The sequence below is a fragment of the Falco cherrug genome, chromosome 8 (genome assembly GCF_023634085.1).
Source record: "Falco cherrug isolate bFalChe1 chromosome 8, bFalChe1.pri, whole genome shotgun sequence".
NCBI lineage: Eukaryota > Metazoa > Chordata > Aves > Falconiformes > Falconidae > Falco > Falco cherrug.
In genome coordinates, this window is record NC_073704.1 from 25,752,564 (window position 1) to 25,770,623 (window position 18,060).

The 18,060-nt window shown below is 60.1% G+C and overlaps 1 protein-coding gene across 4 annotated transcripts in view; it reads left to right on the forward strand.

Annotated features, from left to right (window-relative positions):
* Nucleotides 1–13,584, forward strand: part of NHEJ1 (non-homologous end joining factor 1) — a 44,510-nt gene extending 30,926 nt beyond the window's left edge. For all 4 annotated transcript variants that reach the window (XM_027810730.2, XM_055719123.1, XM_055719121.1 and 1 more), the window contains exons 6-8: nt 12,374–12,491; nt 12,739–12,842; nt 13,137–13,584. In XM_027810730.2, coding sequence (XP_027666531.1) covers nt 12,374–12,491; nt 12,739–12,842; nt 13,137–13,217 — 303 coding nt within the window. In that variant the 3' untranslated portion in view covers nt 13,218–13,584. The remainder of the gene's footprint in view (nt 1–12,373; nt 12,492–12,738; nt 12,843–13,136) is intronic.
* Nucleotides 13,585–18,060: the final 4,476 nt, after the last annotated feature.

Consider the following 18,060-nt stretch of genomic DNA (forward strand, 5'->3'; position numbering starts at 1 on the left):
TCAAGTGGTTCCCCTGCTTCTTCCCCATGAGCCAGTGGCACATCTGTGCCGGGGCCAGTCAGTGGGCTGCCTCCAGTGCCATGCCACGTGCTCTGTGGCCGCTGGAGCTGGTGCCGCCTGCCAGCCCCAGAGCAGCCCTGCCTTTGCCAGCCCCGTAATTGATTCCTGCTCTCCTGCACGAGTGGAGGCTGCAGATGTGCAGCCTGGTAGGAGGCAGTGGGCTGTGGGTACCAGCTCCAGGAGCCAGCCCAGGCAGGGTGAGGAACATCCCAGTTCTCGCCTTGGCTCTGGTGTCTACTTAGAGAGCTGTCTTTTGAATTTCCATGTGTTTGGAGAGGTTGTCTCCCAGCCTTGGCTCCTGTGAACATAGGAGATTCGGGGGGACCCTTCTCCCCCTGTATTGGGGCTGCTGGAGGAGCTGGGGTTGTTGGGGAGCAAAGAAACAGCTCCCCAAGTATCACTGTTGTGTCTGCTGGTGACAGGCTCATGTTCTGAGACGATGGCAGCTGGCGGCAGGGGGGGTGGTGGGGTGGTGTGGTTCTAGAGTTCCCTCATTCTCCTGAAGCTGCAGAAAGACCTGGCTGGGGAGGAAGAAGGTCCTCCTGCACAGTGCCCCAGCAGCTCTGGAAATTGCCCCCTCCAGCCAACCAGCAGCCCCATCAAAGGCTGGGGTCCAGCAAGGCAGGGCAGGGGCACAAGGAGTCAGCATAGTCTGGCTTGCCAAGCCCTCTGATGTCTTTAAGGCTGGCAAAGAGCAGGGCCGTGGGGATGGCAGGAGCTGAAGTTATGGAGGAGAATTTTCTAGCCTGGCACCATATAGGAGACAATATATTGGAGCATGTTATTATGGACAAGGTTAAAGATAAACCAGTTTTTAGACTTGAAGAGGATGGTGGTCCAGGAGAGAGTGACTGCAAACAGATGAGATTTGGCATGAGCAGAGGGGAGCTGCAAGCAGGTGTTCTGGGTACCTTGTTTTCCAGTGCTGCTGCTGACAGATAGTGCTGCATGGAAGAAAATGCCTAGAAAAACAGTGATGAAAATGGTGAGGCTTTTAAAAATCCCTGTATTTAGCCAAAGGGCATGGTTTTGCTGTCTGGAGATGGCAAGGGTGAGTGAACCCTTTGGAGCAAGGCACACCTGAATGGAAAGAGCGGTGTGACGAGTGGGCAGGGGGCTGTAAGAAGCAGCAGTCTCTGGAGCCAGGGAGGTCTTTGCTCTTCATTGCCCACGGAGGATGGTGGGGCTTGGAGCATCATGCTGCCAGCACAGGCTGGGGTCCCTGCCCTCAAAAACAGGGAGCGACGCAAGCTGCAGCAGATGAACCTGGCAGGACAGAGATGGATGGGGCTGAAGCGGCAAGGGGAGGTCTGCTCGCCCGGGTGGAAGGGCGCAGCATGGGCCAGGGTCAGGGCCATGGCTCCTGGCTCCTCCAGCCCTCTGTGACCCCCTGCCCAGCACCTCAGGGACCCCATCCCTCTCTCCAAGGGCTGAGAAGGCGAAGGTGCCCTGACAGAGTGTTTTATTAGCAGCAGGTGCCTGAAATCCAACCCGGGGCCCAGCAATCCCTCCCCTCACCTGGAGATGAACCCATCTTGGGGGGCACGGCTGTGCAGGGTCAGGCCCCACCAGTGCCGGGATTACCCCTGCCGTAACCAGAGCGGCTCCCTGGCAGCCTGACGGGCTGGTCCTGCCGCAGGTGACAGGCGCGTAATGCCTGATTTCACAGCACTGGTGTGCTCTGTTTGGTTGTGGCAATGATCTCTCCTGCCCTGGCTGGCTCCAGCCCCTGGCTAGACCCCGACCTGCAGCTCTGTCAGCTGGGATTAGGTATAAGATTTAGGCTAAAACCTCTTTGCTCTTGGATGGAGCGATGACAGAGGAGGGAAAGCCCAGTCCATCATCTCTGGAGATGGAGCTTCTGCCCTGCCCTCCAGCCCAAGTGTGGCAGCTCCCAGACCTGCCTTCAGAGGTGGGGCAGGAGCATCTCTACTCCTGGCTGCAGCCAGCACTGGGTCTTTTCAAATGTCACAGCATCCCCATGGCTGGGAGCAAACTCCGTGCAGAAGAGGAGGGAGGCAGAGACTCCTGTATCTCTCTGACTCTGAGATAATCCATGAGATGGACATAGGTCGCCGGGCCATCAGATGCTCCTGAGGAAGGGACCTGAGGGGCAGGAGTGGTCCCTGCAGAAAGGCTCTCCCCTTTGTTGCCTGCAGCCTTGCTCCCAAAGTGCTCCTTGCTGTCTGCAGAAAGCTTGTTCCAGCAAAGTCATAGCTGGGAGGAAGAGCTGTGGGGCAGACAGCCGGCAGCCCCCTGCCCTCGGCACCTCCAAGCAAGGGGCCGGGGCTGGTTCGGCAGCAGATGAGCAGTAGTGCCCTGCGGGAGGGCTGGTGCTGGTTGCCTGGAGCAACTAGTGCCGGGGGGTATGCAGAGCAGGATTTGTGCAGCAGCCAGGGATGCCATGGCACCCTAGCAAGCACCAGCCCTGGACTTGCAGGAGCACTGTATCTGCGCCTCGCTGTTGCACAGTGCTGTGCCCAAGCTGAGGATACTCATCACCTCCTCGCGGGGTGCACAGCCCCAACCAGCCCTCCATGAGCCCGCAAGCTTGTCCTCTCCCAGAGTGTCGCTTCCTGCTCGTCTTCCCAGACTCTGGCTTTGTTGGCTGAGCTCATTTAGCTTTGACAAAGTTTAGAGCACGCTGGAATGCAGAATGGCTGCTGGCCTCCCTCCAGCCTAAACATCCCCACCCTGTGGTGCGACAGGAGCTGATAAGGGTGAGTGCCGTTGCAGGCAGGTATCTCGTGCCCAGCCCGCGACCTTACAGCCACATGACCTTGGAGGTTGTCATTTATCTCGTGTGTGTGCGCGCGCGAGCTGTCTCCCATCCCCAAGAAATGTTCTCAGCGTCTCTGGTTTTCTCTGCAGGCCAAACCCACATGCACGTTGCCCGAGACCAACTCCGAACAGACTCCTTTGATGAGCAGGGCTTAAATATATATTTGGCATTCCAGCGGCAGCGTGCCGAGCACGGCCAAGGGTGTGAAAGTGTTTGCTTGACAAACGCTGGGGGCTCTCGCCTCTCTGCCGGCCCTGGGGACTCCAGGAGAGAAATGTCAAGGAATTTTTCACCTCTCTGTTTTGTTTTGTGTTTGTATTTTGTTTTTCTTCTGTGAGTGCATTTTTAGCTCTGGTAAAAAGTGCCTGATTGACAGTCCCAGAGACTAAGTCTCCTGTCTTTGCTAGGATAGGGACAGTGGGAGCAAACATCCAACCCTGCTCCCCGGGGAAGAGGGAACAGCCCTGCAAGCCTTGCACTGACTCTGGAGGCTCCTGTCTCCTCTCCACTGGCCCAGTCACCTCTGTGAGGCCAGCACTGTCATGGACAGATTTGGGTACCATCAGGATGGAGATGTCCCACATCCTAGATGTCCCAGGCTGTGGTCTGCTCGCAGCTGGCCCTTTTGCAAAGAGCCTCTGTCTGCTGAGGGCAGTGTGAGGTCTCAGTCACAGGATCCTTTGTCGCCGCTCAGCTGGCCTCAGAGAGCCCTCCACCCCAGCACCATGCTGTGAAGATGCCTGTGACCATTGCTCCCCAGAGGATTTTGCAGCCAGTGTCCCCATGTGCCACGACACCACCTTGGGGTACGCACTGGCCACCAGGCATCTTTGGGGATGCAGAGAGGTTTTGTCACCTTGCACCTGTGCAAGGGGAGATGGAGCAAGTGGAGCAGGAGAGTGTCTCCACGGGCAGGTTGCAGGTGGACAGGCTGGATGCTTGCAGCCTCCTAAAATGATGCATGGGAGGCACTGGGAGCAGGAAGTCAAAGCCACCCTGATCTTCACTTGCCGCTCAGTTCCTTCTGGGCTGCAGCTGGCGATGGGGCTGGTCTGTCACCAATTCCTATGTGATGCAGTATCCATGGTGGGGCTGGGACATGCAGGGCAGAGTGGGTTAGAGACCTGGGACCCTGGGCTTGGGTGGGAGCCCAGGGATGTCTCCTGCACGGGGAGGAGGAAGGCAGAGCTTCCCCATGACTCCAGCCACTGTGTCCTGGGCTCGTGGGAAATGGGGAGGGGAAGCCCTGGGCAGCGGATTCAGTTTCAGAGCCCATGTCTGCAGTGCCTGCAAGAGCGGGGCGAGATCCAGGCTGACTCTTGGGGAGGGGGCTTGGGCAGCTGTGTCTGTGTGTTCCCAGCTGTCCTGAGTGTAATCCCTCACGAAAGAGAATCCCCTGCCCTGCTGCATCCCTGTTGTCTGGTGGCAGTGCTGCCTGGCCCTAAATCACCTGCCTCTCCCAGCCTGATAGATCACCATGGAAATGGGGGTGCTGTCCCCCAGGCCAGCGGAGGGAGAGGGTCTGGGGTCTGTGGGGCAGGGGTCTGGACTCTGGAGGCTGCAGAACAGGGATTAGAATGCTGGGAGCCTAACAGGGTGAGTCTTGGTGCCTTGGGGACCACAGGGCAGGGACTTGTATGGAGGGCTACCAATTTGGGGGCAAGGACTGGGTTGCTGTGAACTGTAGATGCTGAGAATGGGATACAGGGGGACTTCAGGGCAGGGTTGGGGACCCTGGGGGCATGTGGGGCTGGGAGCAGGATCTATCCCTGGGACAACGGCAGGCTTGGCTCAGGCTCCCCGAGGTTTCCTTCCTGGCCCACTGAAGAATCACTGGCTTGTCTGGTGGAGCATGGACCTGTGGATTTCCTGGGCAGCGAGTCCCTTTTATGTGGCCACTCGCAAATTCTCATGACATCACCAGAGGCTGCTCCTCCTGGAGACAAACCCAGTGCTTTTTAGGGGTTTGCCATTCCCACCCCCCCACCCCCCGCCCCAGCCTGTGTGTTTTGGCTCGGGGGGGGGGGGGGGCGGGGAGGCCTGGGGAACCAAGTCCAAGAGCAGCCGTTCTGGCAGGGAGATGGTGCACAGGGCTGGCGGGCGGGGGAGGGCAGTGTGTCCCCCCTTCGTACTGAATAAACATGGGCTGGCCAAGGCTGGAGGGGGCTTTTCCAGGAGGACCACACCCCGGGGGGCTATTTTTTGCCATGAATGAAAGGGCTGTGTGCTCGCAGGGCAGCCTGGCCTCCTGCCGCTGCTGCTCTGCACGGAGAGCTCGCCTGACACTCAATCCTGTTGCCTGGCCAGGGACCAACATCTGTGCTGAGCAGCTGGGTACTGCCCGCGGGACACCTGGGCACCGGCACAGCTGGGCACTGTCGGAGGGACACCTGGGCACCAGCACAGCTGGGCACTGCCTGCAGGGACACTGACAGGCTGCCGGGGCTGGGAAACACGGGCTGTCATGGAGCAGGGGGAAGCGATAGTGACTCAGTGGCTGTGCCAGTGACAGTACCAGGGCCACTGGGGCATGTCAGAGCCAGCCCTGCCAGGGCCGTGTGCCAGGGGAGCCACCTGCACCAGCCCAGGGGTGAGGCCTGCTGCCCCCCTGCCCCATGCAGCAATGCTTTCTGCTGCGGTTTCGGGTGATGGTGGGGCAGCATCCCCAGGAGCTGTCTCTTCGGCTGCACCTGTATTTGGGAGGAACTGCAAAGCCACTGGGGTGGAGCAGTTGTTGCCTCCTGATTAGCCCAGTCCTGAACGCACCCAGATTCCCCCCCAAACCCCTAATCCCTCCTGGCTCAGCTCCAGCTTCCGCTCTGGGCCCTGTTAGCTCAGCTAATCCTTTGTGTGCTGGGTTTAGGGATGTGCTGGGTGCAGCATCCCCCTGGGTCTCCCCTGCCATCCCAAGATTTCACTTCTCAAGGGGTCTACAGGCTGCTCTGCCAGTCCCCAGCCATGACCCATGCTCCTGCCGCCTCTACCAGCCCCGCTGCCCCATGGGTCCCAGGGGAGCCGCAAGTGTGCCCATGAATGAGTGGCCTGTCCTCACCGGGTGGAGACTGGGTGCTGGATCCCACCCCTCTCTGTTCCTTATCACCACACAGCATCCTTGTGATTCACTAGGTGTGGCTCCCTTTCCATCATCCCACTTTGCAGGAAGTTTCCCGGCCAGCCCCCCACAAGCCCTGTGCAATAATAACAAGCTGGGATGAGCTGGCCGGTCTTCCTGAGCAACCCTAGAATAACAAACCAGCGCGATGTGTCCAGCTTTCCTGGACAGACAATAATAAACCCTCATGAGCTGGCATGCTTTGCAGAGGAACCCTACAATAATAAGCCTGTGTGATGTGTCCATATCCATCGAGCCACCCTACAATAACAAGACAGTGCAAGCCACCCAACTTCCTCGCAGAGAAGAGGGGTCCCTGAGCTGTCCCCATGGGACAGGAGGGACCCTGGCCACCAGGTCTTCATGTCTTCTGCTCCTGGGCTTGCCCAGGCCCTCTCCTGCCTGCATTGGCCCCTGGAGGAGGCACCCCATGCCAGTGTTGGGTCAGGATGGCAGAGGTGATGCCAGTAGGTGCCATCAGCCTGCGGCTTTGCCTTCCTGGAAGCCAGCATCAAGTCCTCACAAGTCCTGGCATGCTGGGACCTGCTGCTCTTCAGGGCATCCTCGTTGCCCAGCTCCCTTCCCAAATTGGCACCCAATGTCAGCTGCTCCAGAGGCTCTGCTGCTGTCACCCTACAGACTGCTGGACAGGATGACAAGTGCCCATGATCAGGCTGGAGCTGGGGGTGCCACCGGCAGCGGCATTCAGCCCCTGGGTAGCCATGTTCAGCTCCTTGCAGGGTCACCCAGGTAGGGAGGCAAGCCTATAACAAGGGCTGCTCTGCTGGACCCCACTCTTTTTCAGGGAGTTTGTTGGCACTTGGACAGTGGGACGGCTCAGATGCCTATGGGTTTGCTGTGGGATGGCCTCTCTCCAAATGTGATGGGGTAGGGGCTGTGCCCACTGCGGGCTGGAACCCCTCATGTCCCCCAGACCTCTGCCAAGCCCCAGGCTGCTGCTGGTGGGCTGGTCCCCACGTGGCTGAGGAGGAGATGCTGCAGCCTCCTGCGCTACCTCTGCACTGCCGCTGACCCTCCTTTCTCTGGGATTTATCCCTGGAAGCTGGAAGCAGCAGTGGGTCGGCAGGGCAGGACACCCGCCCCAGCATGCCCGCATCAGGGGGACCCGCATCCACCCCAGCAGAGCAGCAGCACAATGCAGAGCCCCTGCTGCCACTGCACCCCTCTGCTCAGTGTCTGCGAGAAAAGCTGTAACCCAAGCTGCTAAAACAGCACAAGGAGAAAAGAAAAGGGTATTGAGTGGCGGGGCTGCTGCGGTCACCAGCCAGCATAGACTGCTGGTTGTTAAGCGGGTGCCTTGCTTGCAAAGGCTGCCTTGATGAAGTGTGAGACAGCACTTACGGAGGGACGCGGGCAGGCATTCTCGCTCCATCTTCCGCTCACAGTGCCGCTCTTTATGCGCCTGACATTTGCTTGCTGGAAAGGCCCCGAAAGTCAGGGGGAAAGGAAAACATTGCCTGCAGCAGGGCCAGAGCGGCACTGGGAGGAGTGCCGTGCCGTGCTGAGCTGGGCTGAGTTGGGCTGGGATGCTTGGCCGTCCTGGCCTCACCACCCGCTCTTCCCCGGGGTGACCCCTTCACCTCTCGGCAGCTCTCCGGCTGCCTTTCCCTGCCGGCACCACCGCTTCCTGCCAGGTGTGCTCAGCCTGGCTCCCTGCCTGGGAAGCCCTGGCCATCCTGCCCCTGTCTGCTCCACAGGCGGGCTGGCAGCACCGCCAGCTCTCCTAGCTGCTGCTGCTGCACGTCCCCAGGAGCATGCATGGTATGGGGTGATGGGGACAGTGCAAGCTGAGGCCAGGTTACTCAGTCATCTGTGGTTGGAGTACGAAGTGCACCACCAGGGACTGCTCCAGGCTGAGGTGAGCATCTGCAAGCAGATCCAAGGACTGGAGGAGCTGAGGAAAGGCATCGGTGATCAGTGTGAGGCAGCTCAGGGTGCTTTGGGGCAGATCTGGCCCCAGGGAGAGGGTCCCTCCCTAGGGAGCTGGGGTGGGACACCAGGCTGATATGTCCTGCTCCATCCTGGGGGGATGAGCTGCCCCTTTCCTTGCCCTTGATCCCAGCTGGAAGAGAGTAGTTCAACCCCCTCCATCTGTATCCTCCCACAGGCAGATCCTGGCAGGATCCCATAGTCCAGTGCTGTTGGCAGAGGCTGGGTGAGCAGCTAGCACAGATCTGTGCTTACCTACCTGGATCCCAGGGTGGATCCCCAGCCTGACTGACACTGGCACAGCCATGAGTAGGAACGCCCAGCGTGCATCCAGTGAGCCATGCCAGCCCTGTTGCCAGGAGCGTGGACAAAGCTCACGGCAGGGGAAAGCACCGAGGGTAGCCTGTCCACAAGGCACAGGAATGCCATGGCCATGGAGCACTTCCCCTGCCCACCGTGGGCTGCTGCAGCATCGCCAGGCTTCGCCCATGCTGGCATGGCAGCAGCTGTGCCCATCACCAGAGAGGTGGTGCACAGTTCCTGGGCTGCTGCTCCACTACGCTGCTTCCGCAGAGCCTGCTGGTGGGGGGAGCCCAGGGAAGCCATGCCCCCCCCCCAGCCCACACCCCTTGGCTCCCAGCCCTGGCAGGAATTATTAAGTGTGCCCCTGTGGAGCATGTGCTGAGGCTGGCCACGGGAATGTGGGCAGATCTGACATACAAGCCACAGCAGCCAGGCTGTAATTTCCAAACAGGCCCCATTCGCTCTGTTTTCCAGTTAAAAATATATTAAAAAATAGGAATGTGGGGTTTGTAGCAAAGAATGTTGGTAACCGCTTCGAACGTCTGGTGTGATAATGAAAGGGTCAGTCCCCAGCTTTGAGCAGGACCGATTTAGACTCTGGTGCTTGGCACCGGTGTGGGGGCCCAGCACAGTCCATCCTGCCTGCAACCCCACCTCGGGCCTGGGCCAGGGGAAGGTGATGCTTCTGCACTGGTGGCACAGTGCTGGGTTGGGTGACGTGCCCCTCCTGCTCACACTGTAAGAGGGCATCTAAAGCACCGTCCTTTATGGCCTCTTGAGAAGGGAGTCTGGTCAGGGGTGGGTGAAGGCAGGATGGCTGGAAGCTGGGTGCTGTACCTTGCCCACCACTGGCCCTGCCACCCCCCTGCACTGGGGTACAGCCCCATAGCAGAGCCCTCTGGGATGGGGGGCATTGAGAAAGGCTGCAGTCCAGCTCTCCATGAGCAGCCTCCACAGCTGCGGGGCTGCTGGTGAGCACAGCTTGCTCCGGGTGCAAGGTCAGGTGCCTGCTCTGCTTCGCTGGGGCAGCTCCCCCAAGCTGGGCTAATCGCAGTTCAGGGTGTGCTTCTGAGCTTCCCATGCCGCTGCTGCAGCCTTGAGTCACTCCTGATAGCAGGGCATCCCTCTTGGCCTTGTGGCCAGGTAGTCATAACACACGGGGCAAGTCGTGCCAGCTCCCTGGGCATCGCTCCCCAGTGCCCGGTGAGCCACGTCGTGGCCATCACTCCCCCAGGTGCCAGCTCGCTGCTTGTGCCGCTCCCCGGACCTCAGGCATCATGTTTATCCTGGAGATGGGTAATCTGAGAAAAACAAGTCACTGGAGGCCAGGGCTGATGTTGGAGCGGGGGCAACAAGTTGGCTGCAGTGGCGTTGAGTTCAGGGATGTGCTGGGGCAGTGGGGCAAGGAGGGAGAGGAGAGTCACCGGTACCCAGGGCTTGTCCCCCCTGCAGCCCCTTCTGAGGACACCTCCTTGTCCCTCTCAGCCTCCGGGGCCATCAGGTGGCCGGTGGCTGGCACAGCACGCTCTGTTGCCTGCTGAGTCACGGCTCTGCAGGGAAATGCTTCCAGCTCTAGTTATAAACCCATTTCCCTTCGGGATTGTGAAGAGCAGCCCTCCCATCCCGGCATTGGCCAGCTCCGGCGGCCCGATGGCTCTGAACCTCTGTCTGGGCTTGAGCCACCGGGAAGGGCAGTGTCAGGGGGCAGCCGGTGACTCCCACATTCCACCCCAGGCTTGCCAAAGCTGTGACCTTCCTGGAAACATGGGCAGCGGGTGCCCTGCACCTGCAGACCCCTGTGCCATCCCGGATTCCCATCTTACCCCGGGGGATACTTGTGGTGCCGGGTACCCTTCTCCCAGCACCTCCTCAGGGTGGTACCCCGGTCAGTGTGTGTGTGCGTGCCAGTCTCGGGGACACCGAGTGGTTGCAAGCATGGTGGGAACTCCACAGCATTCCCCTGTCCCCAGGGTCACCATGGGAACACTGTGCTGGCTCTGGGCAGCTGGGCCTAAGCACCAAGAGAGCAGCTGCCCTGCCTGGATTGTCACCTGGATGCTGGGAAGAGGAGCAGCCTGAGCAGCCCTGGGGCTCAGGGCATGTCCCAGGTCACCCTGCACTGCAGCCTGCAGCCTGGCTGGGCTGGAGCAGAAGGGGGTGGGCAGCACCCTACACCTGGATGCACAGACTGCCCCATAGCCCTGGAACCCCCTGGAGACCCCTTGGTGGCAGGAAGAGGAGGTGGGCAGCAGACTAGTGGCACCCAGGCCCAGGTGGCCCTGCGGGGGACTCTCTTGCCCTCCCCAGGGCATTGACCCATGCATTGCTATCTAGTACACTTTGCTCACTCCGCCACTGTTCCTGGCTTTCCTGGGAGCTGCTGTTTGCTTTTCTCTGAATTATGACTCCAGCTTGTGCCTTTGATCTGAGCTGTGTCAGCCATCCGTTGCCAGCCCCTCTCCTGCCTTTGAAGTGCAGTCACCTTCCCAGCCTCGGATGCTGCTTTTGCAACCTCAGGTGCAACCCAGGCCCCATGGAGCGAGACACCCAGGGCAAGAGCATCCCCAGGGTGTTTAAGGTGCTCAGCATCCCTCCTCCTCCCCTGGGACCTTGTGATAGGCCAGCATAGCTCATGGCTCAGATGCCGGGCAAGGAGTCATTGAGAGAGGTGTTTGCCCGGTGGCAAGCAATCCTGGGGATGCTTGCAGGGCGCTGGGACCAGAGCACCACTCCCTCCTGTGGTGGTGGGCAGGGACACAGGAGATCCTGCACAGAAGCTGGCCAAAAAGCAGACGCCGGTGCCATGCATGTCCTACAGCTGATGGGCTTTTCATGCCCGCAGCTCCGGAGGCGGGATGAGACCTGCACAGAAGGCCCGTTGTGGGCACCAGCCAACCCATCCTGGCATCAGCTTTGCCCCCTCCTCGCATCCCGCAGGGAGCAGCGCCGGGGGGGGGGGGGGGCGGGGGGGGGCGCTCAACCTACCCTTTCTGCCACTGAGAAGCTGGGGCCAGGCTTTGGACTCTGGCCTTGAGTGGGTCTGTGCGTCCCCATCCCCTCCCCACTCCCCTGCCCCAGAGAGGATCCAGCTTTATCTGTTACACTTTGTTCTGCTGTCTGGGTGTGGAGTGGAGCAGAGATTAGTGTGTAGACCTTTGGCACACACACACGCACAGGCACACTGCCACACAACCAGCGATGCATGCACACAGGGCCAGGCTCATCTACACACAGCCCCCATGCATGCAAGCATACTCACATTTGCCTGCACGTGTGCACCCATACTCTGCCTCACGCACCCCTGCGCAGGCACCCCCTTCAGGGCACACACACGTTTCCCCATCCCAGCCTGTGTGTGTTTGCTGGCTGTGTGCTGCATTAGGTTCCCAGTGGAGCATGGTGCTTGCCCAGCCCGCCGTCATGAGAGCCAAGGTCCCCCATGCACAGCAGCATGGTCCAGAGAGTGAGGGCGGCATCCCACAGACCTGATGGGGGGGGGCAGGAGGAGCAGGGCATCCCTGGGTGGAAGAAGCCTGGACTGCAGAAAAAAATGTGGGCGGGCAGGAGGCAGGAACTGCTTTGGCAGCCTGGGAGCAAACTTTGGCATCCCTCATCTCACAGTCACATTGCCCTCACTCGCCATGGGGCCACCAGGGATGGCTTGGGCTGCCTGCATAGATATTGCTGGAAGCAGTAATGGCAGGCAGGGCTCCCTACCAACCTCATGGCGAGGTCCTGCCCCTGCCAAAGGCTTGCTGTCCTTATTGGCAGCCCCAGCGCTGCTCCTGCCAGGGAAGCCATAGCCCTTCCCCCGTGTGATCTTATCTCCTGCGTTTCATGAATGATTTGCAAGCCTCCACAGTCTGCCTCTGAATGGGAAGGCAGCCCACTGGCTGGAGCAGGTGTGCGGGTGCGTGCACACATGCATCTGTATGTGTATGTGTGCAAGGCTGGGGAGCAGCCACGTCCTGCCCAGTGCCAGAGCTGGCTGGCCCCGCAAGCTGTGCCACAGTGCCTGGGGTGAAGCAGATGGAGTCTGATGGGCAGAGGGATGCACAGCCCCTTCTCTGCCCCTCTGTGGCACCGTGGCAGGGTGTCCTGGCAGGAGCCAGCCCCTGGCGAGTGATTTCCTGGCAGGGTGATGGTGCCTCTGCTCTCTCCCACAGAGCCTGCCCCTGATCTGTGGTGTGGGAGAAGGGCAGGCATTCGCCTCCACTCTGCGGCAGCTCTACATGGCAGTGATGCAGCAGGAGGCCAAGCAGGCTCTGAAACGGCAGCATTCAGGTGAGAAGCTCTTTGGCTGTGGGATGGGGAGTGTGTGAAGCACCCAGCCCCCTGCAGCTGAGCACCCATCCCAGGGAAAGGGGAGAGGGGCCCTGGGCACAGCTTACCCCATGCAACAGTCTCCCCCTTTGCTTTCTCCCCGTGGGCTGAGCTCCCCAACCCAGGCACCCTTCCTGGTGTGGGTTTGGGCAATGCCCTGTGCTCCCTCATTTCAGTCCCAAATTGTGTCTCTTTCTGCTGGTACCAGAAGATGCTGAGGGCCCAGCACCCACTGCAGAAACCACAGGGCACCCCCACCTGCTGCCTCCATCCCAGGAGGATGAAACAGCATCTTCCAGCAAGGCAACCACGGTGAGTGCAGCTATAGAAATAGCCTCTCCATACCAATGGCAGGATGGGGCTTGCACCTTGATTCCCTGCTCGCATCCCAGCCCCATGCCTCTCCGGGATGGGCTGGGTGTCTCAGCTTGATTCCTAGCCCATCCTAGCCCATGCACTCTGGCTGGGGAGCACATGTGGTTTGCACTCCTGTGAATGGTACGCATTCCCCCACAGGGATGATGGGGGTGTCACTGCTTGCAGATGTACACCCATCCTGTGTAACCCCCTTGGGGGGGACTGACACTGCCTCCCCTTTGCTTCCAGCTGGCCTCCTCCCCAGCTCAGAAACCCAGGCAGCCTGTGGCCAAGGCCAAGCCAAAGAAGGCGAAGGGGCTTTTTAGCTGAAAGACCGCTGCCACCCACCCTGAGGGTCTCTGCTCCCCCCAGCATCCAAGAGAAGCAGTGCAGAGCACCCATGCATCTTCTGCCTCCTCTCCTGCATTTCCTGGTGGACCTTGTCCTGGTCATGGTCCCCTCCTGAGGTGTCTCCAGCTGGGGAGATGGGGTGTCTCCTTTCTTCACCATTGTCTCAGAAACTTTTCTACCTCTTCCCTGGAGCAGAACTTGCCCAGGCTGCCTTGTGGTTGAGCCAGTGATGGACCTGGGGTGAGTGGGAGGGATGCTGCTGGGCAGGTTGGGACAGCTGGGACTCTGGCAGGACTATGGGGTTTGGATGCTCTTATGTGGGTTTGCAATAAAGGACTGTGGGTGAGATTCCCTCTCCTCTTGCTCTGTCCCCCCTAGGCCTGTAATGTCCAGGCAAGGGTGCAACCCTTGTTGTGGCTGGGTCCTGCTGAGGTCAGTCCTGATGTTCCAGGGGCTTGCAGCAGCTCTGGACAGTGAGGAGGTGACAGCAGCTCATTGTTGGGGGGCAGGTTGGCAGCTCCCAGACCATGCTGTGCCTCATCCTGAGCAGCAGTATGTGGGGTGGGGTGTACAGGAGGGGAACCCCGAGATCCTGGGGGCACAGCATACTGGAGGGGGCTGGGGCCCACATTCTCCTTGTCCCATGCTGGGGACACACCACGTGCTGGTGCCTGGAGCCAGGTGAAGCCCTTGTAGTAGCAGGTTGGCAAAGGCATCCTGGCCGGGCTGAGGGGCACCCTCCATTTGCAGGCAGCTCCCCCAGAGTTAGTGGGCAGGTGATAGGGGGTTAATCCATGCTCTGACCTCCAAGGAGCAGGGGACAACCAAGCCACTGACATGCTGAAAGCTCCCAGGCTTGGGAGCAGCCCTGGAGCAGGTTGTGGATGCTCCCTGGACACCGAGCACAACCCACACCCCATCCATCCATCCATCCATCTACACACCCACCCATCCATCCATTAACCCCTGCTCTCCTTTTCCAGCCCTTGTGCCTACATGCTTCCTTTGGGGCTGGGACTCTACTCCTGCGTCCCAGCCAAGTCCTAAAACAGCAGGCAGAGTGAGGCAGCACTGCTGCAGGTAGGCTGCAGCCCATGGTGCTGCTCTCCTGGGATAGGGACCTGTGCCCCTGGCTGCCCTGCTCCCCTGGGCTGGGCCGGCCACAGTCGTGCTGCCGGCTCTCCTGGGCGGCAAGGGGGAAACAAAAACATCCGGAGCAGCCCCTGTGTCTGTGGAAGGGGAATGAAAGGGCCTTTGCTGGGCCACAGCCGGCCAGTCCCAGGGCGAGAGCAGCTGGTTGCTTTTTATATTTCCTCTCCGAGGGAGCAGCATACGAGGCAGGGTGGGTGGTGAGAAGGGGAAGCCATGGGATGGGGAGCTTGTACTGACAGCCTTAACTATGTATCCTGCCTTCTCCCATCTGCCAGGATCTTACCCTAGCTGCTTTGGATCTGCCTGCCAGGCACAGCTGGGAAGAGGGGTAGGACTGGGGGCAGCAGGAGTTTAGCAGCTCTCCGTTTCATGTGTCTTCCGTTACCAGGCTGTCCCCTGGTGCAACCCCTGCTCCATCCATGTGAGCTCCATCTCCTGGCCTGGGAGCTGCTCTGTTCCAAGCCATGTCCCTCAGCTCCGTGCTGGGTCTGGGGTTTGTGCTGCTCCTCCATGCAGTCCAGCATGTGCAGGAGGAGAGTATATCACCCCAGTGAGGGCATCTGGCTTGTCTGCTCCCTTTGGGGCTGAGGGGACATTGCGTGGTGAGGGCACATTCCCATCCCGGCTATGCCAGTGGCTGGTGGACTTTATAGGGGAGTGGGTGTACAAACCAGCACCTGCACCCCCAGGTTGTCCTGGCTACCCGCTGCACCTGGGCTGTGTCTCTGCTTCTCTCTGGAGTGCTTAGCTCAGGGGAGCCAGTCCCAGGGATGCTGCAGGCGTGTTGCTCAAGAGCTCTGTCATGCTGCAGAGTAAGTTCCCCCAGAGTGCCCTGTGGCCCTGTGCCCCAGGGATGGGCAAGCACCGCAGTGGGCATGGACTGGTGGTAAAGACCAGCTGCAGAGATTGATCCTGCTCCACTTACCCTGCTCCCAAGGCAAGGGAAGGTGGAGATGCAGGAGCATGGATGCAGGGTAAATAAAAGCAGGAGAGTGAAGACATCAGTGGGAAAGACTTCTGCTGATACCCCCCAGGCCACTGCAGGGACCGTGGCCCCCAGGACTCCAGTGTGGGGCTGCCAGTGCCTCCCTGGCCAAGTTGCTCTAGGGAATGTCACCACCTATTGTCCCATCCTGTCCCGCTGGGGTCTCCTTCCCTGTCCCCACCCCCTCCTCCCTGGAGCCGGCTGGATTTGAGCTCCCGACACACATTAAAGGCCACAAGTTCGGCCTCGGCCTCCATAAATTTGATTCCATAAATATTAGTTTTCGCAGGGTTTAATGAAGCCGTTATGCCGGGCACGGCCCAGCACCCCGACCCGTGCCCTTAATAAGGGCTCTGTGGCCTCGATTAAAGGGACCTTTCAATCGCTGTCAAGTATTTTTAGAAAAGGAAAAGAAAAAAAAATAGAGAGAGAGAGAGAGGAGAAGAAGACGACCAAGGCAGCGAATAGGGAGAGGAAAATCCCAAACCCGTCCAGTGCAAAAATAGAGAAATAGCACCACCTAGACTGCATCGCCTGGCTCCACCGCCCGCTTGCCCGCTCGCCCTGCGCAGCGCCAGGCTCCGGGCAGCCCCCCGGGGCCTTGTGCCAGCCCCGTGCCCCCACCCCGGGCAGCCTTGGTAGCCCAGCGAGGGGTCTGCGGGATGCTGCCGTCCTGCTCGGGCCAGGGGTAGAGGGATGCGGTGGTGGGGAGAGCTGCGGTGCAGAGGAAGGAGGGACTTGGGCACAGTCGGGACGCAGGCATGAGCAGTGTGTGGTGGCCGGGTGTCCCAGTGGTGCCTGAGGGTGGCTGAGTGCTGTGGGAGATGCCATGTGATACAGGGATGGACGCTGCATCTCTCCCACCTCCACTGGAGGTAATTTCTCCCTGTGACTTAGTGTTGTGGCAGCAAGCATCCCTTCCCACCAGCTCCTTGAGCAGAAATATGTTGTGTGTGTCCCCTCCCATCCCAAGTAGAAATCTCCCGTCACCCCCTGGTTAAGTGGACCCTGTCACAGCCTCCAGCCGTCTCCCCACACACTGAGCTCTGGCTGCCCTGTCATGCTGGGGGCTCCTGTCCCACCTGGCCACATGTGCCGGTGGGCTTTGCCTGGTAGTGACACAGGCTGGCACTGGAAATGCTGCAAGGAGAGGTGACGGACTCTGCACCCAGTGACAGGACACTGTCACTGCTCGCTGTGGCCAGGATACCGGGGCCCCTGCATGGGTAGGAGGGGCTGTCATGGACAAACTCAGCTCCCTGTCTGCCTGGGCCTCTGTGGAACATGAGTGTATGAACGAGGGCAGGGCTAGGCTGCTTGCTGTCAGCCTGGAGCTGCTGGGAGGGGGACAGACACCTGTGACATGCACGCTGCGTGCTGGCAGGCTGCAGAAGTTATTTGGAGGTCTGGGTTTGGGACATTGGCAGCCACAGGGCACTTCTGCACCCCCTGGATGTGCTGCACCCCCTAGACTTAGCACCAATGCAGACAATCCTGTTCCCCACTCCCTTGTGGCAGTGAAGGACAAAGTGGAAAGCTGCACTCATTCCTTTGGTGGGAGTACGAACTAGCCTGGAGAACCCTGTGAACCTAGTCCAGGCTCTGATTTTCCTGTGCCAGTGATGCACAGATAGCTGTGTCCCTTTGGCAGCCCTGGGAAGTCAGGGGCAGGGATGAGGAGCAGTGCTGTGACACATCACCTCTATTCTCTCTGCTGATGCTCTTGGGATGCTCCACTGGAAGGATCAGCTGAGGAGATGTGGAAGTGGGGTGGTCCCAGGCTGCTGGCCAGACCATCTTGCTCTATCATGTACAGGAGCAGCAGGACAGCCTCACCTGCACAGTGGCAGGACTTCACAGAGGCTCTGGGCACCCAAAGCAAATACAAAAACTTCATGGGGATGCCTCTGGCCTGTTGGACGTTGCCTGCAGCTCCTGCAAGGAAAATGGTCCACTGGAGCCACTGGATAGCAGAATCTCAAGCCCATGGGTGCTGCTGGTTCCCCAGCCTGCATCCCTCTGACGGGTTGCTTGGTCCTTCTGAGGCCAGCACAGCCCTGCAGCCAGAGCTGGGCATCTGGCAGCTATTCCAGCCTGGCCTCTCTGTGTATCCCTAGGAGTGACCCCGTGCCCTGTGCCCACCGAAAAGGTGGCAAGGGGACATCCCTAAAGAGAGTTGGGGGAGAGGGGGGGCATCCCAAGCCACTTCCTCACCTGGGAAGGTGCTAGGGATCCAGAAGGGGTGCAAGCAGAACCATGCTGGACCCCTCCCTGGCACACAGCTGGGGGAGAACTGGGGGGGGGGGCACTGCAAGTCCTCGCTCCTGAAATCAGGGTGTTGTATTTACTTTCCCCTTTTGGCAGCTAGAAGGGGAAGCCCATCCCAGCCCCTCATTGTTGTCTCAGCGAGTTAATCAGATGCCATAATCCTGTTGTGGAAATATCGGGCCTCCCTGGAAACAATGGGGAGCGAGAATATTGTGGTTAAATTTCAACCAGCTGCCTCCCTGCTCTGTTTGATCCCCGCCCGTAGGCCCGGGCCCCTGGCGAGCAGGCGGCGCGGCAGGGGCCGGAGCCCCGGGGGTGCCACCCCGCGCCCACGCCGCCGCGAGGGACCCCCCGCGGGGTGTAGAGTGTGCGGCGGGCTGGGCGCGCCTCGGGGCGGCGGCGGGGCTGCCCCGGGGG